At 38.8% G+C, this 22,735-nt stretch overlaps 1 protein-coding gene across 1 annotated transcript in view; it reads right to left on the bottom strand.

Annotated features, from left to right (window-relative positions):
* Window positions 1-22,735, bottom strand: part of EMILIN1 (elastin microfibril interfacer 1) — a 632,809-nt gene that overhangs the window by 293,738 nt on the left and 316,336 nt on the right. The window contains exon 2 of the mRNA XM_044064184.1: window positions 21,083-21,208. Coding sequence (XP_043920119.1) covers window positions 21,083-21,208 — 126 coding nt within the window. The remainder of the gene's footprint in view (window positions 1-21,082; window positions 21,209-22,735) is intronic.

Here is a 22,735-nt window from a genome sequence, read left to right on the forward strand (position 1 = left end):
ATGTGCTCTTTAATTTAGGGTGCAGGCATGTATCTCTTTGTGGACAATGTGTTGGTCTGCACTAAACGTGCAAGCAGATCTCATAGAGGTCATCAGGTTGGACATCATTCTGTATCTGATTCCTATATGCAGTGGATTCTGCTGCAACACAGACCCATATGAAGAATATCAATTATTAGTAATATGTGCTGGGATTCAAAGAGGAACACCCAAAGCCGTAGTACTCTTTGATGACTTCACTGAACATATGACTGCAGACATTGTCCACTCATTCTAACATAGTCCAAATCTTTTGAAAAACTGCTGGTTCTGATTAGCCAGTAGTTTTTACTCTCCTTTCCTTTGTTAGGATAGAATCATGTCTGTTGCATCCATTAGTGTCTTCCCTGGGTTTGAAGGCACTGATCTGAAGTAGTTTACTTCATTTGGTCTTCAACCTGTGGGTTACGGATCCACATCAGATCCAAGCCGGCAACCCCCGCCAGCATCAGCTCCGAACTCCAAACTCATCCTCCCACCCACAACACACCTCCACTGCCCTCCCCCCAGATCTCGTTTGCCACAATTTGCTTCACATCGTGTCTTCTGAGCTCCAACTAGCAGTGGGTTTAAAACTTTCTGTGAGTAGTTACATTTTCTAAATTTCTCTACAGTTAGGTTAGTACAGGTCCCCCTTCTCCTCCCCTCGCTTGGTGCGTCAAGTGTAGTGGTTTTTAGGTAGTTAGAATAGTTTGTTCTGTGGTGTAAGTAGTATCTCCCCCCCAGTGTTTTCTGTAGACTTGTGTGGTGAGTGGGCATGTGTGTGTGTTTATTACTTAGAAAGATCTTGTCTGTCTTTTTTCTAAGGGTATCTTTCTGTTATTTAGGATGGCTGAAAAGCTTGTTTTCAAGCGCTGCACAGAGTATGGCCATAAGCTATCCCCAGCGGATGGCCACACTCTGTATGTTTTGTGCTTGGGTGTGGCCCACCTGAGTGTGGATTGTAATATTTGTGCGGGCTTCAACCCCCGTGCCCTAAAGGATAAGAAGGCCAAGTTGGACCTCAAATGTCTTCTTCCTCCTTCTGACTCTCTTTCCTCATCTTCAGCTTCGGTCACAGTGGCTGCTGTGGTCGCCTCTCCGTCCTCTCTTCCTCTGGCTTCTCCTCCCTCCCAGGCTGGGACTCATCCTCCTGTTCCAAAGCCTGTGGCAGCTGAGCAGAAGAAAGGTAGAGAAAGGGAGAGAGAGACAAAGATGAGGGAAAAGAGAAAGACCGCTTCTCTGAGCAAGACAGCACAGATCCATGACTTCCCTCGGCTCCAGTCTCCAAGGTTCTCCCCAGAGCTGGAGGAGACACATCCAGCCTCTCGGGCCTCGGTGCCCTGACCTGCCAGGTCGGAGTCCGTGGTGTCACAGTCCACCCACTCCTTGTCAGATATGGATCTGGATAAGATGAAGAGGTGCTTTATCCATACACAAATCCAGATGGGGGTCTTGCAAGCCCCCCTCCCCCTGGAGGGGGGAGCTCACTTCCTTTCTTTCAACCCATTTCTCCTTCTCCGATCCGACCTTCAGGTTCGGAGTACTCAGATCCGAGGTTGGCTTTGGTCAGGGTGTCAGCTCCGACGGTACCTACTTCCTTGACACCGACAGCTACCTGGAGAGTTTTGGATCCAACCAGCTCGGATCTGAGCCGCTCTCAGAGCTGGAGCTTGGGTGTCGGATCCAAGGGAGTGGAACCTTTTTCAATGGTTCCGACTTTGTCTGGCCAGGTTCCCTCCCTCGGAGCTCCGTCTACCTCGGGCCCAACTCTGATTCTCCCATCGGACTTGGGGAGACCGACCTTCTTATTGGTTTTTTAGGAGGTTCACTCTCCTTTGGCATTCGATGTGGTAGAAAGGGTTCTCTCCATCGGATCAAGACCCCTGACTGCCCCCTCGGACTCCTCCCAGACCCCCTTGGCTCTGTCTCTGGTCCCCATTGTCTTAACAGAGGGACAGCCTATGCTCGAGGAGCCCCAGATGGTTCCCCCCAAGGAACAAATGGCTTGCGAGCGAGCCCGGAGAGCCCCACCGGAGATGTGCCCTGCAAGCATACGTACAAGAGGAGGCACTTGGACTCCCTCGAGTCCCTCACCGAGGACATGAACTTAGATGATGGAGAGGATTCCCCAAGGTCACCTCCTGAGGATGTCTCCTTTGGAGACATCATGGAGATCCTGCGCCAGAGGGGAGGGTGGTCTGCACTCAAACCTTCTTCTGATGAGTCTGTGTTCCTGGAGGATTTTGGCACAGGTCTGTCTACTTCCTGGGTGTCTCCTCCTGCGGATCCTTTGATGGATTTGGTCACCTCGCAGGCATGGAAGGAACCGGACACAATGGAACCTATTTCAAAGTGACCTGATAAAATCCTAAGCCCCCCATAGATAGGCCATCTTGGAATAAGGGCACCCCCATGGACGCCAAGGTGGTAGCAGCAGCCACTAAGAAGGAACTTGCCCAGGAGAGTTCCTCAGCCCACCCTCCTGACCAAGAGTCATGGATGATGGACCACCTAGGGAAACGGGTATATGCTTCAGCTACCTTCTTGATTAGGATGCTGAATTACTTGGCCCATGTCACCAGACTCCAGTGCAACCTAGTAAAGGAGCTGGAGGAGTCTACCCCCAAGTCCATGTCGCAGGAGGACAAGGTTTCGTTCTCCACGAGGATGGCCACTTTAAAAGCAGTATCTAACACGTCCATGTGACTCCTCTCTCATGCTACATAAGGAGAGGCTAGGGTGGCTGGGTCTGGCGTGTCCATGAGGCATAATGCCTGGCTCAGGTTATGTCAGTTTTCTGAACCCTTCAAGGCGTCATTTGCCAATGCCCCTTATGATGGCTCTACACTCTTCTGTAAGACGTCAAGGAGACATTAGTCCAGAGTGAGAAGGATGGGAAGACACTGTCTGCCATTGGGATCCACTTCTCTAACCCTCAAAGGTCCTTTTCCTGGAACCAGAGAGGGCAAAAGAAGATGTGGTTCCAGAAGTCACAGTATTCCTGGGACACTCGGGGCTCTTCTTCCCCCAAAGGCAGAGGGGGACAGAATGGACACTGGCCCAGAGGCAGAGGGGGTCTGTGGAACTTCGGGTCTCAAGAACCTTTCTTGGACAGACCCGGGCAGCAACCCTGAGAGGTTGCCCAACTGCTCTACTCTGGAGGCAGTCAGGGGATGATCGTCCTTGCACCCAGCGGCATGGGAGTCCATAACAATGGACCGCTGGGTACTTCAAATCATATGCAGAGGATACTCTATCCTCTTTGTGGGTTCCCCCATATCTCCCAGACACCTCCAGGATGTACTACCCATGCAAAGGGAGGCAGCAGCACAGGAAATTTCCAAGCTGCTAGGAAAACGAGACATCAAAATCATCCCCCCAGATCAGTCTGTATCAGGCTTCTACTCCAGGTTCCTTTTGGTGCCAAAGAAAATGGGGGACTTAAGGCCCATTCTGGACCTATCTACCCTGAACCTGTCAGTTACCAAAGAGAAGTTCTGGGTGGTCACGTTACAATCCATCATGCCGTACCTGAAAGAGAGTGACTGGATGTGCTCATTAGACCTCCAGGATGCTTACTATCACATAAAATGCACAGAAGCTCCTGGAGGTTCTTCCGTGTCTGGCTAGGAGTCAATCATTATCAATTTTGAGCCCTACACTTTGGTCTCACCACAGCCCCCAGGGTGTTTACCAAAGTGATGGCGGTTGTAGTGGCTCACCTGAGGCTTCATGGGATTCAGGTCTATCCGTACCTGGACGATTGGTTCCTCACTGCTCCCACCAGGCGTCTACTTTCCCAAACCAGGGATTATTTACTGACTCTTGCCCTGCATTTGGGTATTACAATCAACACATCCAAATCTCTCCTATATCCCGTACAGGTGATAGACTACATTGGTGCCAGGATAGATACTCTTCAGTACAAAATATTCCTGACCTCGGAGAGAGTTCACAACCTGAAGATGCATGTTCCCCTGATCTACCGTTCTCATCTTCCAATGGCAGAATCAGTGTTGAGGGCCCTAGGCTCGATGGCGGTGACCATAACTCTTCTCCCATATGCTCGGTTACACATGACGATTCTACAGTGGACTCTAGCTGTACAATGGTCCCTGTTGGAACTGCCATTGACATATCCAATTCAACTCAGTCAAGTCTGTCAATTGTCCCTCATATGGTGGATGAGCTCTCCAGACATTTTGGAGGGACGACCCTTTGTTCCAGTCCTGGCCCAACCACAGTGACCATGGATGCCTCCCAACTTGGGTGGGGGGGGCATCGTTAGGGCAGGACAGTCCAAGGCCTGTGGTCCCCGATAGAGACCAGCTTGCATACAAATGTCCTAGAGATGAGGGCGGTCCTTCTAGCATTGCAGGCCCTTCATGCCTTTCTTCCTCTGGGAACAATTGCAATCCAGTCAGACAACATGTCAGTGGTCTGGTATATCAACAAAAAGGGAGGGACCAGATCTTATCCCCTTTGTTGCGAGGCCATGAGAGTGTGGGAATGAGTGATCTCCACCGGTTGCTTTCTCATCGCAATGCACATTCTGGGACGGTCCATCATCCTAGCAGACAGACTAAGTCGGACCATTCTGATGCCTTACAATTGGTCTCTGAATCTGTCAGTAGCGGAACAGATCTTCAGCGAGGGGGGTCAACCTTGCTGCGATCTCTTCGCATCTCCTTCCAATGCAAAGTGCAGCAAGTGTTTTGCTCTGAATTCCCTGCTGGGGGAGTCCCCCAGAGATGCTCTAGTTCATTCTGGGCCTTCCGGTCTTCTGTATGCTTACCCGCCGGTGCCTCTCATTCCAAGTTTTCTACAGAAAGCTCGTCAACTGGGGAGCAAAGTGATCCTCATTGCCCCATTCTGGCCTCGCCAGGTATGGTTTCCCTTCCTTTGGTCTCACCTTCTGGCTCTACCTTGGATCCTACATCCCATTCTGGATTTAATTTCACACCCTTTGGGGATGCCTCATCTGAGTCTGGACAGCCTGAAGCTCACAGCTTGACTGCTCCAGTTCCCGTGATTGCTGGGAATCCCAGACTATCCTTCTCAGTTAGATCTATTTTGGTAGCTGTTCATAAGTCTTCGACCAGGAAGGTTTACCGCAGAAAGTGGAAACGTTTTTCTTTCTGGGCCTCTCAAAGGAGTTTAGATCCTTTCACGGCTCCTATTTCCACCATTCTTGATTTTCTAGCTGAAATTTTTCAACACAGAGCTAGTTCTTCTACTGTCAAAATTCAGTTGGCTGTCATTTCTCATTTTCATGTGGGTGAGAATTCTGCCTCCTTAGCTTCTTCCAGACTGTGTAAAGTCTTTATCAAAGGCACCTTTTTGTTACACCCCCTGGTCAAAGATCCTGTTCCCCCGTGAGACCTTGCTATGGTCTTTCAAGCTTTGGTCGCTCCGCCTTTCGAGCTGGCCGTGACTGCAGATCTAAAATTTTTACCTTGGAAAACAGCTTTTCTGGTGGCTATTACCACTGCAAGAAGGGTTTCAGAATTACAGGCCTTGTCCATCAAAATTCCGTACATGATTTTTCACAAAGATAGGGTTTCCCTTCGAACCAATCCAACTTTCTTCCTAAGGTGGCATCACCAGTCAATATCAAATCAGACTATCAATTTGCCTGTGTTTTTTCCTAATTTTATGAACAAGATGGAATACAAACTCCACATGTTGGTTGTTCATAGACAGTTATGATTCTATTTACACAGGACAAAAAATTCCGTAAATCTGATCAATTGTTTGCAGCCTTCTACAAATCCTTTTTGGGGAAACCTATCTCCAAGGTCACTATAGCTAGATGGATTTCTTCATGCATCCTGCAGGTCTGCAAGTACAGAGGCATGTCTCCTAGAGGTCAGGTGAAAGCTCATTCCACTAGGTCCATGGCTACATCTGCAGCCTTTTGGTCTAGAGTGTCTTTGGATGATATTTGTTCTGCAGCTACTTGGTCCTTATCTCATATGTTTATTTCTCATTAGAAATTGGATTTGACTTCCAGAAAGAGAGCATCCTTTGGTTCTGCGGTGCTCTGGAATATCTTTCCATGAGGGCCACCCAGGAGTTTAGCAGCTGGGGACTCTGTCCCACAGATTGAAGACCAAATGAAGTAAAATACTTCAGATACAGAAGTTATGTACTCACCATAATGTTCCATCTGAGTAGTGGCATGTATTTCTGTATACTGCCTGTATTGGAGCTTTTCTCCTCGGGTCTCCACTGAAAACGGGCCAAAAGCCCAGCTGGACCAATCTGGTTAACAAATGTCAATAAATAAATAAACAAATTAATAAATAAACAACAAGTTTTTCATTAGTATGACTTTTCTGAAGGATATGAAGTCTAAAGCTCAAATGTCTGCCATTATTTTCTGACTTCAGTCCCCAATGATTTGCCTGGGATTTGCCAGAAAAACATAAATTTTATGATAAACAGTCCAGAAATATGAGGTAAAAATCTGGACATACTGTGACAATCTAGACAATTCAAAGGTATTACCCCTCTACTTCCCTCTTACACACACACACACACACACACACACACACACACACACACACACACACACACACCATACCTACCTACTTCTTACACACACACACACACATACACCATTACCTACCTACTTCTTACACACACACACTCACACACACATACACCCCTACCTACCTAGTCCAAGGTACTCAGGAAAGCTATAACCAGCAACAAGGATCCAGTTGAAGCAGTTTTAATAAAAAATAACACTCACATAAGCACATCCACTTTAAAACAACAGCGTTTTTGTTTCTACCAAGTAGACTTCATCAGATGTGGATGGACAACTACAATGATGCTTTTATACTCTTCTAAAACACAAGTTAACAAATAAAAGTGAACAAATTATTAAAACGCTGATTATCATAAAATTCATGAACATTCATTACCTTATGGAGTTTCTATACAATGTAAAACTTTTACATTAAAAAATATATAACATTTTATTAAAAAAATAAATATTAAAATCATGAACTCTAAAATGGTTTAAAACACACTTCAAAATGTATAAAATGCACATGATTGATTTGTTTACCTTATCTACCTACTTCTTACACATGCACACACACACATACACACACACACACACACACACACACACACACACACACACATCTTAAACACACACACATACACCTTCCTCTCACTTGTCCATTCATGGTCCACAGTCCAGACCTCTGCTGGAATTCATATTCCATGCAAGTGGAAGATGAAGATGTAAACAAATGGTCGGACAAACGCAGAAGACAAAAACAGGTTGCAAACACCTGTCTGTGCGACCAGATGCAAAGGGTTTCTTAAAGAAGAACGCCCATAATAATAATAATAATAAAAAAAAAAATATATATATATATATATATATATATATATATATATATATATATATATTTTTTTTTTTAATTATAAGAAAACAAATATCCTTTGAATATGTAGTCGATGCCATAGCCAATTGTTGCAGCTGAGGTGCCAGTGCACTGTAGTCACAAAAAAAGTCCCAATGATGGGAGGTTAACTCTTCCTTACTATGCAGGCTGGTGGTGATAGTTTTGGAAGCAGACAGTTCAGTTAAATGGAGTTCAGCAAGCAGTTCACATTTCCAATAGCACAACACAGCTAATGCTTTATGTAGGAATATGTCAGTCTTTAATGAGTGCATTCTGGAGAAAACTGTATTCTTCCACAAAGAAAAGAAAGGAGTGGGACTGCTTGTTAGTTTCACACCTGTACACCCACTTTACAGTGTTTTGATCCAAGAAGATTTATCTCGTAGCAATGCAAGAACTGTATTCTCTGATGAGACATCCATAAAAAAATCATTCATACTACTTTTCAGCAGCAACCTTCTATCCCAGCAAAGGGTGGGGAGGCCTACTTCAGCCTCAGAGGTCTCAGTTTAGCAGCATGAGGATCTGCAGGTAATATGTTAAGTCCTTTGCTCTATAACAAGAACTAGTTTACTCTCAAAGAGGCTATGAGTCCTCATACTAAAGTCATATCTTTCTAAGGGTAACAGATTTTTTGCTTAGTTTAAAAGTCATAACCATTGCTGTAAATACTAATGTAATCTGTCAACTATTACAGTATTTGGTATCTTTGTTTAATAAGGTCTGGCTTAAGTAAACAGCTTTAATCCATTTCTGCCTGTCTGACTATGATGTCTGCTTCAGCAAAAAGTGATATTGATGAATAATTCCTAAAAGGTATCCTGCATTTAAGACATCTTAGACATCCTGTGGGCCCAGCTTGCTGTCTAAATATTGCTCTAAATAGGCTGATGTTACCTCCATTTGAACCAGCAAATTCTATCTGAATTATTTATTTTGAAATGGTTGACTTCTAGTAGATATTACTTCTGTTACAAACATCTTTAAGTTTAAAGCCCTGACGTGTAAGGATCGTTATTCATCCTACAACAGGGAAAGGATGTGTTCAGGAACAAATCCCTCTGATAAGCCTAATGTGGTCACTAAATCTACTTTAAATTTATCTTCTCATTTCTATACCAAGTAGGAAATGAAAGAAAAATAATTGAATGGACATTCATTAAGCTCGTAAGTGTTATGTGAACATAACACGATCCACCAGGCTGACAGATAGTGCTGTTTGCTTCCTTCAAGAAAACGAAAGCCAGGCCATATTCAAGTAGTTAGCCAAATGCTTTCATTTTTGATTTCTGTAATGATAAGTTCAACAAGACATTGCTTGAAGAAGTTAGGCTTCACTCTGTGATGCCAGAAACTACTCTTATATCCCCACCTTCAGATATGTTTTTGCTCAGTGTACTTGTGAAACTGCTATATGAACATCCATTGACATTTTCTCAAACCCTTACAATGGATTCCCATTTCAGGAATGCAGTAAGCCTCTCTGTTGCAGTCAAGCAGGGGATGCAATAATCCAAGTATTCCCATGCAGACATATGACTCCTACAGCAGTGATTCTCTAGTAATAGGATCACTGCTGCAAGATAGAAGCTTCTTTCTTCCTACTAAGTAAAAAGGCAACAGAAGAGGCTCGCCACAGCTTAATCCAACGTAGTTTAATATAAAAAATTATAGGAACAGGATCCAATGGCTAGCTTTCACGTTTTAAAAAATGTTTTTATATGACCTACTAAATTCATTCATCCAATCCCTCATTACATGTCATTATGACCTCATGAAAAAGCAATTAAATAATCAATCTCCATAAGGCAAATATACATATACTAATCTACTGGTAAAACAATTATTTTAATACCACGCATAAAAGTATACTACTAAATGCAGTTAAACAACAATATATAAAACATTAAATACAAATATAATAATAAAAACATGTACCGACCCACCTAGCAGCTATAATGAACTTTTATAATTTCATAGCTTGCAAATTCATTTCATAACTTAAAATACTGATATAGTAATAAAGTAAAAACTCTTATTAATATATAATATAGATGCTGATAATTTATTCAATATATTAACCATGTATATATACTTTATAGCATTACTATTTAATGTGCATAAGGCCATGCTGCTAAAAAGGTTTGAGTGATACCTTATCATTTAGACCATGTGTTTTGTGTGCTTGTAATTTTATTATCCACCTACTTTCTTGTTCTTCTGTATAATTTTTTATGTCTTGTACCCTACCTGTTTTCTTAACCAACTCTAAAGCTCTAAACGCTCTCACTGGATGTGAGGATGATGCGGCGTGGCATCTGTCACCCCATTGATCGCTAGGGTTGATTCGGCTGATCTGGCTGCGTAGATGGGTGTCCCCTTCCTCCTCACCGCTCCATGTATGTTACTCCTGATGCCCTGCGCTCAGTTGATTAGCTTGGCTGTTCATCATTCTTCAATGCTCCTGGGTGTAGAGTCAGCTTCGCTCCCTGCCGTTATTGGCCGTAAGCCAATTGGTGGGATAAAGTGGGGAAGTCAAAGCTACCGAAGAAGAAGATGCACATCCAAGTTTGGCACTGCATGTGGCAGTCTGCCTTTGTTTTGGTTGGGAGGGTGGCCTAATGGTTAAGGTGTTTGCCTTATAAACACAAGGTGCAGAGTTTGAGTCTCACAAGGGATAATTGGCTAGGCTTAAAATGGCTTGTAAGGGCAGCTAGCTTAGTACTAATCTATGAACCTATGAACTTGAACTTATGTGTTGTGCCATATCCCATAACATGTCTAGCCAAAGCATTTCCCTCATCTTCTTTATTTATATCATACACATGCTCCCTAACACGTTCCCTAAGGGTTCTATTTGTCTTTCCCACATAAAAAGACTTGCATAACTGACATTGAGCTAAGTACACTAAGTCCCTAGATCTACAGTCTGCATAGTGTTTAAAAATATATTCCTGTCCAGTATCTGGATGTATAAACTTATCACTTGCCATATACATACACTGGTTACAGCGTCTACATGGAAACATCCCTTTCCTTTGAATATGTATTTTTGCTTTTATATTTTCTTCATAACATAATAATCTTTTTAGTGACTTCATATTCTTGTAGGTAAAACTGGGTTTTGGCCCAACTAATTCAGTTATTTTATCATCAATAGTCAACAATCTCCAATTATCATTTATTATTTCTTTAATTCTCAAATTCCTATTTGTAAAAGGAATCACTATCCTACTCTTCTTGTTATCTTGTTATACTTTACAAGCCTTCTCTTTATTTCCTCTGTTTTTATAAAAAAATGCTTTACCTTTTTCTGTCCTTTGCATAGCGTTCTCCTTGAGTATTATGTCTACTTCTTTTTTATGATAACTTCTTTTTATAAAATTTTCTGCCAGGGTCTTTTGTTGCTCTTGGTATTTGTCATCATGGCTAGTTAGCCTTGATATCCTCAATGCTTGACTTTTTATGATATTTGGATAAATGTGTCCTGGGTGCATGCTGCTACAATGTAATAAGCTATTTCTCCAGCAGGGTTTTCTATACATATCAGTTTCTATTTCATTGGCCTTCTTTGTTAATTGTACATCGAAAAATTCTGTCGTAATGAGCTCTTGCATTCAAACGTTAAAAAGTTTGTTGTCCCATTCACACAAGTGACAAAATCATCTAACTGTTGTTTAGTACCACTCCAAATGAAAAAAATATCATCAACAAACCGTCTATAGTATTTTATGTATCCACTGAATAATGTTTCACCCAAAACATAAGTGCCTTCCCAGTACGCCAATACCATACTGGCATATGAGTTTGCACAAGGGGTCCCCATAGCGAACCCCTTCTTTTGCAAGTAATATTTTTTATCATACATAAACACATTGTTACTTAATACTATATCCAGTAATAACATACACCTCATAATGAGGTCTCTGGGAACCCCTTTTTCAATTAACAGTAGTCTCACATACTCCATTCCTGTTGCGTTGGGTATCGAAGTAAATAAGGACATCCAATGTAACTAGTAGGTTGTTATTTATATCTTGTGTAGATAGAACATATTCTGCATAACTTTCTAAAAACTGTTGAGTGTCTTTCACCACAGACTCAGTTTTGTCAACCACTGGTCTAAACTGTTTCTCTAAATAAATTGATAGTGGCTCAGTGAACCAAACCCCTCCTGAGACTATAGGTCTCATAGGTGGATCCATTAAGACCTTATGTACTTTCGGTAACTCTCTAAAAATGGGGATTACAGGTTTTTCTACTAAGAAATATTTATACAACTCAGCATCAATCACATTGCATAGAAACAGGTCATATAGTTCTCCTTGAACATTCTTAATAATCTTATCCAATAGCATTCCATTTAAAATCTGATACGTTTCACTATCATCTAATAATGCCCTCATTTTATTAACATACATATCATAATTCAACACCACTATAGCCCCACCCTTATCAGCCTGTCTGATCACTATTTCATTATTATTCTGTAGTTTTTTAATAGCTTCATTCTCTTCATGGCTCAAATAATAAAAATCTGGTTTGTTATCATGACCCATAGAGAAATCAATTAAATACCTTTCACAGGCCTTTTCAAGTGCATCAAGTAACGGGTGTGTTTGTGGTGTAAAAACAGAAGGTTTCCTGAAAACATTTATATTTATATTGTCGTTATTTCCATTGTGTCCAAACAACATTTTCAAACCTATATTCCTGGTAAACAAGAATCATAATGTCAGTTATATCTGTATAAAAGAAAGGCCCTGGTTTAACAAGGATCTTTCATGCTCAGTCAAGGCATACCTGGAAATATTTACAACTAAGTCTGTTTTGTCGGTCGAAGTATCTTCTTCTGAAATTCGTGTGTCTCCTCTGAGTTCTTCCTACTCATTGGTGTGCTGTGCACATTGGGTCAGGTAAGCAACATACGTTTTAATGGACCTCTTGATATGTTACTTTGAGATTTGTGTCTCTGCAGTATTACTTATGTATATAACTGGAGCTTGATATTCAATATTTGTGAAATAACTGAATACTGTGTATTTCATGCTGCTGGCATACTCTTACTTTTATATTATTTTGTATTATGTCTATGTTTCTAAATTATTATTTCATGACATTTAACTTACCAACAAGGAATTTACTGGTGCAGTCTCTTGGCCATTCTTGTAGGGGCAATGGAAAAAAATTGAACTGGGTGCACATGTTGTCTTCCTTTTTAACCAGGCTGCTCTCTAACAGCCTCGGCTAAGGAAGGTAAGTTTGCTTGCAAAATGACATCATATTAATGAAAAAAAAATCTGGATGAGAACAGTCATCCATGCCTGTTAGATCTCCAGTTCATATATATGAATCTTGTACCAAGGATCTTATTATGTGCATATTTACTGTTACGGCAAGTTATTATACAACCATGCTTTCAAATTTAGAATCAGACTTCAATTATAGTCTATCTTTAAAAATATATATAGTTTCAGTTCCAAATCTTAAATATTATTAATTATTAATCTTGCATACCCATCATATTGGACCTAAGCTATAACTACTAACTGTAAATACTGCACCATTTCACTGCCAGACTTTGCTATAGTTAAGAAATAAGATATTGTCATATAGAATTTGTATACAACTTCAGTGCCAGATCATTGCAATAAATAGATAAGGACTAATTCACACTGCTTGTGACATGTGCCTGACTCTTGTAGTGATCTAAGTAAAAGCTATCACCATCAAATGAGATTATTAGGCAAGTAGGGAACAGAAATAGAAAACAAAAAACAAGGATCCGGACAAGCAGGTCTAAACAGCAATTCCTTTAATACGTTGAACAATGAAACAATAAATTTCCAGAAGTGCAGTTTGAAATAAGCGCTTTCATTTGTAACTGTGACAAACGTCTTCCGATAATTAAAACATCATTCCCTGTAGTTTAAATACTTTTTCATACTTGTTAACCTCATGTTCATTTGTCCATCTCCCTCCAATGAACAAACAGAGAAACTGACACACACACCCCTCTCTTTTTTCCTTTTTTTTTGAAGTACTTAAACCCTTGTAACAGTACTGTGTAATTGTGCAAATAAATTCATATATATAATGTACACAATAAATCCATGAAGCCACTAAAAACACTAAAAAAAGTGCTAAGAAATATAAATAAAATAAATTAAAATGCATATGTCAACGCTCGAAAGATTTTAATTTCAACACACTACCTTATCACAGTACAAGTAACCTCCTGTGATTGTGTTAGCACATCAACTCATCAGTGAGGTCATTTTCTGAATGGCGACCAAAGGAGCTACATTTTTTTTTTTTTTAATTTTGAGTACCCCAAAGTAAAAAACTTATTTTGTTGTTAAGGTCATGCACAAAAATAATCATATTCATATTTTCCATCAGTTATGCTCAGTTCTAATACTGATGAAAACATATTGCAGTCCAAGGTGGTTCTGGGTAAGGTTAGGTGTTAGCCTTACATATTGACAGATTGGTGTAGTGAGTAGCATTGTTGCCTTACAGAATGTGGTTCTCTGGTTTGAATCCCAGCTAGGATGGAGTCTGTATACCCTTTTTGTGGGTTGATGACTCAAAATTTTCCCTTATGGGAAAAGATAGGCTTGATGATCTATTTCTGTTCCCTAAACCAAAAAACAAAAAACAAGGATCCGGACAAGCAGGACTAAACAGTAATTCCTTTAATACATTACAATTATGTAATACCCTTGTAACAGTATTATGTAATTGTGCAAATAAATTCATATATATAATGTACACAATAAATCCATGAAACCACTAAAAACACTAAAAAGTACTAAGAAATATAAATAAAATAAATTAAAATGCATATGTCAATGCTTGAAAGATTTTAATTTCAATGCACAACCTATTGATAGGGATTCGTTTAACCCTGGCCATGCATGTGCTCTAAGCCGTATTTGCCATCTCTATTCCATCTTTTCAAACAAAACTGGCCAGGCTCCCCCCTACTATTACTTTTCAAGAAGTCCAAAATAATAAACTTAAATGTATGTGTAGGGTTTAAATTTACATGCTTCGCCAGTGCATTAGTATCAGCATGATCTCTTATTGCCCTAATGTGTTCTCCCATACGATCCTTAAGTTTGCGCTTCGTTTTTCCCACATAAAAAGAAGTACGGTGGGTGCAGAGGGCGCAATAAACTACTTTGTCAGTATGACAACTAAATTTGCCCATAATTTTAATACAATTATTGATGATCATAACTTCACTAGTTTCCAAAATAAATTTACAATATTTACATTTACTGCATTTGTGCATGTTTCCTTTAGTACTATTATTAGTAGTAATTTCAAAACAATTCGTAAGATTATAGCCTTTCATATAAACTACACTAGGGATGGAATCAACTGTTTCTCAACGCAGAGTCATTCAATAAAAGGGACCAATTTTTATATAAAATATTCCTAACCGAGTGGCTATCCAAATTAAAAGTAGTAATAAAACTATAATTAAAACTTTTATCATTATTATTATTTATATGTTTAGTGTTGTTGACAATTATGTTGACACCAATGTCTATATTAATCCTGTCACTAATTACTAATTCATTATAGTTTGTAACGAGTGTTAAAGGGTCCATGTTCAAAGATGTATTTTCACTACATAAAAGAGGTTTAAAGTGACCATTTTCCCTTTTAGCAACTTGAGAGGGATGAGAAAGCTTAGAAGGACGCTTATGCCTCACCTCCAGGTTCACAACAAAGGGGTTTAAAATGAAACAATAATGAAACATCTGATGAGATCGTGGATGAACAAATGTCTAACACTTTTAATGAGGAGAATGATATTGACGAGGAACATTTTTTAGAAATGGAGGACTTTCCACCCTTCAGACGGTCGGAAAGATTACAATAGTAGAAGCAGAAGCAGAATCCCCACGCAGCGAGCGATTGGGGGACCAGAGGCCAACAACAATGGTATGGAACTTACACCAACAGGGGCAGGAACAGCAACAACAGGGGAATATGGAGAGGTCGCAGATAATAGACTTTGATAATGTGACAAAACCTAAAATTTTGACAAACGATGTAAGAGACTTCACTGTTTATAATTTTTCAAATTCTGACTTTGATTACTCTATTTGCGACTTATTATCTAGGGGCTAAACTTTTGTCCCTAATCATAATATTATTCTTGTAGAAACAACTATAGATTCGAAATTGTTTGTACAAAAACTGAATCTAACAGTTCTTTTTCAGCCTATGTTCAAATTATCAAATCATTCTGTTTCCAGTACATATAACCCACCCTTACATCCAACCTTAGAATTTTTTTAAAAAATGTGTGAGTTGGATTTTTGTGTCATTGAACCTAAAAGAGGTTATAATTTGAAGAAAATTGAGTATGACAATTTACAAATATTAATGAACACAAAAGGCATCAGGCTAATAAAACCCGATAAAGGAGGGGGGATGGTTATATTTGACAACTTTGACTATATAGAGAGAATGGAGGAGATTTTGACAAGTGAAACTTATAGTATTAGCTCAATTAGTGAGATGAATGGGGCCTATAGATGTATCAGGGGTACTTTATATGACCTTTTCATCGAAGGGTCCATTGACATGGACGAATTGAATTATATGGCAGTAATGTACCCTAGGACACCAGCGGTATTTGTTGTGCCGAATATTCATAAGGACATCTCTAAACCACCTATGAGACCAATAGTGGATGCCCAAGGATCTATCACTTATCCTATAGCCAAATTTCTAGATGGAAAATTAAAAACACAAACTTTGACTGAAACCCATCTATGTAAAGATTCTTGGGACTTCCTAGCAAATTGAATAAAACCTGTTTTGGGGTGAACGATACGTTTATCACTATAGATGTAAAGGATTTATATTCTGTTATACCGCATCAGGTCGGTATTGAATGGATGAACATGTATTTTCACAAAAAAGGACTTACCCAGGTGGATCTAAATTTATATGAACGATTATTTGACATCATTTTTAAAAATAATTTTATTATGTTCAATGACAAACTGTATCTACAAAATGAGGGAGTAGCTATGGGGTCCCCTTGTGGTGGGCTCTATGCAAATATGGTTATGTGTGTTTGGGAAGAAGGTTACATTTTCACATCTTCTTTCTTTAAGTGCTGTAAGTTGTATTTACGTTTTTTAGATGATATTTTTTATTTTATGGAGGGGTGAAGATGTAGAGGCTGATGAATTTTTGGAATATATTAACCATACTACCACCTTCTTCAAAATTCACAGCTGTAAAAGATCAAAAGCAGATTTCATATTTGGATGTGTTACTAAAAAAAGACATTGAAACTAAAAACTATACTTCCCAAATTTTCCGTAAAAACACTTATAGTAACAGCTTATTGCATTATGATAGTAGCCATCCATTTGCACAAAAGAAAGCTGTTATTAAGGGACAATATGTGAGAGCAGCCAGAATGGTCAGTAGATGTGACAGCTTTATTTTAGAATGTGATCTACTTAAAACCATATTCTCACATAGAGGTTACCCTGAATTTTTTATTGATGAAGTAATGAATGAGGTCATTGCTAAAAGAGAAAATTGTCATTTTAAACCTCTTTTATGTAGTGAAAATACATCTTTGAACATGGACCCTTTAACACTCATTATAAACGATAATGAATTAGTAATTAGTGACAGGATTAATATAGACATTGGTGCCAACATAATTGTCAAAAACACTAAACATATAAATAATAATAAAAATTTTAATTGTAGTTTTATTACTACTTTTAATTTGGATAGCCACTCAGGAATATTTTATATAAAAATTGGGCCCTTTTATTGAATGACTCTGCGTTGAGAAGCAGAGTTGATTCCATCCCTAGTGTAGTTTATAAGAAAGGCTATAATCTTATGAGATGTTTTGAAATTACTACTAATAATAGTACTAAAGGAAACATGCACAAGTGCAATAGATGTAAATATTGTAAATTTATTTTGGAAACTAGTGAAGTTATGATCAACAATAATTGTATTAAAATTATGGGTAAATTTAGTTGTCATACTGACAAAGTAGTTTATTGCACCCTCTGCACCCACTGTACTTCTTTTTATGTGGGAAAAACGGACTGCAAACTTAAGGATCGTATGGGAGAACACATTAGACCAATAAGAGATAATGTTGATACTAATGCGCTGGTGAAGCATGTAAATTTAAACACTACACATACATTTAAGTTTATTATTTTGGACATCTTGAAAAGTAATAGTGGGGGAAGACTGGCCAGTTTTGTTTGAAAAGATGGAATTGAGATGGCAAATACGGCTTAGAGCACATGCATGGCCAGGGTTAAATGGATCCCTATCAATAGGTAGTGTGTTGAAATTAAAATCTTTCAAACGTTGACATATGCATTTTAATTTATTTTATTTATATTTCTTAGCACTTTTTAGTGTTTTTAGTGGTTTTATGGATTGATTGTGTACATTATATATATATGAATTTATTTGCACAATTACGTAATACTGTTACAAGGGTTTAAGTACTTCAAAAAAAAAAAGGAAAAAAGAGAGGGGGGTGTCAGTTTCTCTGTTTGTTCATTGAAGGGAGATGGACAAATGAACATGAGGTTAACAAGTATGAAAAAGTATTTAAACTACAGGGAATGATGTTTTAATTATCGGAAGAAGTTTGTCACAGTTACAAATGAAAGTGCTTATTTCTAACTGCACTTTTGGAAATTCATTGTTTCATTGTTCAACTTATTAAAGGAATTACTGTTTAGTCCTGATTGTCCGGATCCTTGTTTTTTGGTTTAGGGAACAGAAATAGATCATCAAGCCTATCTTTCGTATAACACATACACCATAAGGGAAAATTTTGAGTCATCAACCCACAAAAAGGGTATACAGACTCCATCCTAGCTGGGATTCAAACCAGAGAACCACTTTCTGTAAGGCAACAATGCTACTCACTACACCAGTCTGTCAATATGTAAGGCTAACACCTAACCTTACCCAGAACCTCCTTGGACTGCAATATGTTTTCATCAGTATTAGAACTGAGCATAACTGATAGAAAATATGAATATGATATTATAGTTGTGCATGATCTTAACAACAAAATAAGTTTTTTACTTTGGGGTACTCAAAATTAAAAAAAAAAAAATGTAGCTCCTTTGGTCGCCATTTAGAAAATGACCTCACTGATGAGTTGATGTGCTAATACAACCACAGGAGGTTACTTGTACTGTGACAAGTTAATACTTGACTGGTCACTTACATTCTTGTTATTGTTAGTCCTGTATATGTTATTGATCAAACGGTACACACCTTGGAAAGGAATTAGGAACTGCAAAGTGGCAGAAGCTCACTGCAATGAAACAAAGTGTCCATGGACATCTGACAAAGAAGCAATTACAGACAAGTCTTCTTTAAGCAAACCAGCTGAGGAAAATCTCCTGTCAAATCGCCCCAAAAATTATTTATTCTTCTTCAGCTTAGATGCGTGATGTCAAAAATAAAAACGGAAACAAACTTCACTGAATAAGAGAAATTAAGCACTTTTTATATTTTTACCTCATCGTGATAAGAAATGAGCAGATACATATGCATTCTGCAATCTGCAATTAACCAGTCATATTAAATAGAATCATATTTTTACACCAGTGCACCTGTATGCTACCTAACACATACTCAAAACCTTGCTTGCTGTCCTTCTTTCCGTATATGTATTCATAGCCAAGGTCAGATACTTACATCACTTCACTTTGAAAAACTCAACTTAAGTAACCTTCTTTGTTCTTGTACAAGTTAGTATACTCAACCAAGCCCATTTCAGTTTACGTGAAAATCATTTCAGCTGCATTAAAGGAAAAGTGCTAAGGAAAACATCCTCCCAGCGGACCATATAGACAAGAAGCCCAAGAAACCCACTGGAGAAGACCAGTGTCATCACTGACCTGTGTCAATTCCCTAATACTGCCACTAATCCTGCATGCCACAGCTAAGCCTGAAGCACTTTTTAATTTCAACATCCAAGGTGATTCCTATTAGCCCTAACACCATCCCCAATGGCAGATGTGACAAGTCAAATCACTGCATGGGCCCTCTCTGCTCACATTAATGCATGCATGCTTCTGTACATGTGCTGAGAGAACTATCATCACTGGCATGGAAAGACCCCATCCATTCTCCCAGATTTTAGTTGATCTTTGCTGCTGGCAAGTCTCCAGTAGCAAGTGGCAGACAGCAAAGTGGTTCACTGTCACTCTGTCAAGGCTGAGTAAGCCAATGTCAGCTTTTCAATCCCCATGTTCCCCCATCCAGATCCTCCAATGCCCAAGTTGCTATTCAAACTAAGATCATATTATACTCAGTCAGGGCTTTATCCCTGCATGCCACTGATGCCAGGTATGGCTTTCATAAGCTTATGATATACATGAGCACATCTCCCATCTTTCACCACCATCCATAAATGAGATTTTTATTTATTTATTTTATTTATTTACATTTGTTAATCTGGTAGTGTCCGACTGGGTTGAAAAAAAACAGTTTTCAGCAGAGACCCAGTCCACAACAAAAAGAACATTATTGAGGTACAAGCAGTAAACTTAGTATAAGTAGTACATTGCTAACAATGTGTAAATGAGCCTAACAAAAATATTACAGCAAAATATAATAGAATACAGTATAAACATGCATGTTTCAGGCATACAGGATTACTATTTTTTTTACAATGTATATGAGGTACATAAGTCATGTACCTTTACATGACTTAACTGGCATATTTTCATCTCTTTAGCATGGGACTATATGGAGAAAAACTAATAAAAGATGGACACTGAGCTTCTAGCAGTAAATTATTAATATGTGTATATGAAAATAATTAATTGGCTGCATATACTTGGGAAATGAAGTGTGGCAACTTATTTAAACATTATCTGAAGACAAAGCATCATCAATTCAAAGCAATAGCAGATGATTACCATATGTTATGGGCATGTAAGAGTGCAAGAGACATTTGACACAGAGTGACAAGGGCTGCTGAAAAGAATACTCATCTTGTGCCCCCAGAAATGTTGATATATGGGTATATATATATATATATATATATATATATATATATATATATACAGAAAACAGTAATCACCAATATCTTTTCAGAAGCCGTACAATGTCTTAAAGTAAATTTGATCTTCACTTTCCCCCCTCAAGCTTTCTGTTGGAAAACTAGATTGTAAGGTAGTTAACTGTTCCTCAGTTGAGCTGGACTTTTTTTGTATTAAGATAATCCTACTGCTGGCAGGTTTATTGTTACTACCAAAGTATGTTCACATTTTATACTTAATGTATCTGGAAATACAGTGATATTACATTGCATCAGTGTTTTACTCTGTGTTAAATGTAATGATCATAATGTGCATGTGTTTGATTTATTTTGAAATTAAATAAAAAACCCAAAGCGATAACCAAAAATGTGTGCATAACTGACTTTCAATCAACACATCTGGGGTCAAATATGATACAAACTGTCACACATCTCTGTGACTCCTGGTACCTCTACCTTCTACACCAGTTATGAGACGACAACTTGGGAATTAAGTACTTCATGCACAATATACCGTATCCCAGGAATCACTGTTACTCACGTCACAGCACGTGGGCACTGGAGCTGCCCCCAAATACATGGCTGGTAGTCCGGTTTTACATAAGCTTCCACTCCATCTTCCACAGTACAGCTCACTGTTTTTGACACCACATAGGCACACCAGTTCCTAAGAAAACAAACAATCATTATCTTAAAAATCATATGTAATCATCTGTTAAAATGATTAAGTTTTATAAAATAAATAAGAAAAAAAATGATTGAATAGATTGAAGTAAATACTTGTTTATACAGTACCATGAAACTTGTTCTGACTAATGTTGTACTCTTAAGGGTATAATTACTATGACTGCTAAACAATATACCCAAGTAAACATTTATCAAAAATAGTTAACTGTAGCTGAAGGGCTGGCAACAAATCTATACAGAACATCATCTCTGCTAAAAATTGTAGCTCTGTTTATCTGTTTGTGTTACAAATAGATGAACGCTTTTTATTTTTTCTCCAGATAATACAAAAAACAAAAAGGAAAATATGAAATGTAAAACTATACCACTTTCAAATTTTATTAAAATTAGTTGGAGGCACTTCTAAGAAATGTGACTAAAAATCTTGCAAGTTAAATGTGCATCATTTCACATATGCACAAATCCAGCAGACACACATATGTACATATGCAATACCGCAGGGAGTTCATTTGACTACAAGCAAGTCCGAATAAAAGCTAACATGACTCCCATTTGTGGAGTCCATGCATTTATGAATGTTTTGCTGGAAGTGTACACTACATAAATGATGATAAGACCAGGTGGCATGTTCAAAAGCAACCTGGTTTTAAGAAGTAGCATTGTAGGGGCAGTAGAACAGAAGAAAACTCTGGCCATCTAAAATGAGGGAATTCAAAATACATACCTAGCAGCACAACTCACACTGCACAAATAAGGCGATTTGCACTGCTCAGCTACATAGTCATTGTCAAACATATACACTCCCTATAGCACTGCATCTTATTAAAAGAGAATCTGCATCACTATGAATTACTCAACTGGGCAGTTTGGACAAGTGTTTAGCTGAGCACCCTAGCAACCAGTAATCGTACATACACACACACACACACACACACACACACACACACACACACACACACACACACACACACACACACACACAACTATTTCAGTAGATTGGCAATGTGAGCAGGTTAGCCTCCCTACTCCATCCTGCACAGAGTTTTTCCCACTGAAAGGTACAGGTGTGTGTGGCTACACTGCTATGTGAATGTATGCATTTACACACTGCACAGAAATTATCTACTACAGAGTCTTACAAATCACCATACTTCACAATTTACCCTGAAGGACAATACAACAGGATATTAATTCATAACAGTAACATAAATGCAGATGCTGTATCAACCTTGCACTACTCAGTAAAGCAGATTGCATAGCTAGGCAGCAAGGAAGTCTAAAAATTGGGACAACCTTGCCTAATTCACAGTGCAAGTTGTAGAGCTTTGCATACTAGGCAAGTTGACTATGAATCCCAGCCATTGATAAAAAGGGTCAAACTGGATTACACCTAAAGACACCAACAGAAACAACTACAGCAACAACCAAAATCATAACTATGTACGCTATAACACAAATTGGTCGATCTGATTTTTGGGTCATAACAGATTACTCTACTGCTTACACA

This window comes from Protopterus annectens, chromosome 2.part2 (genome assembly GCF_019279795.1).
Source record: "Protopterus annectens isolate FY-2018-M chromosome 2.part2, PAN1.0, whole genome shotgun sequence".
Classification (NCBI taxonomy): Eukaryota; Metazoa; Chordata; order Ceratodontiformes; family Protopteridae; genus Protopterus; species Protopterus annectens.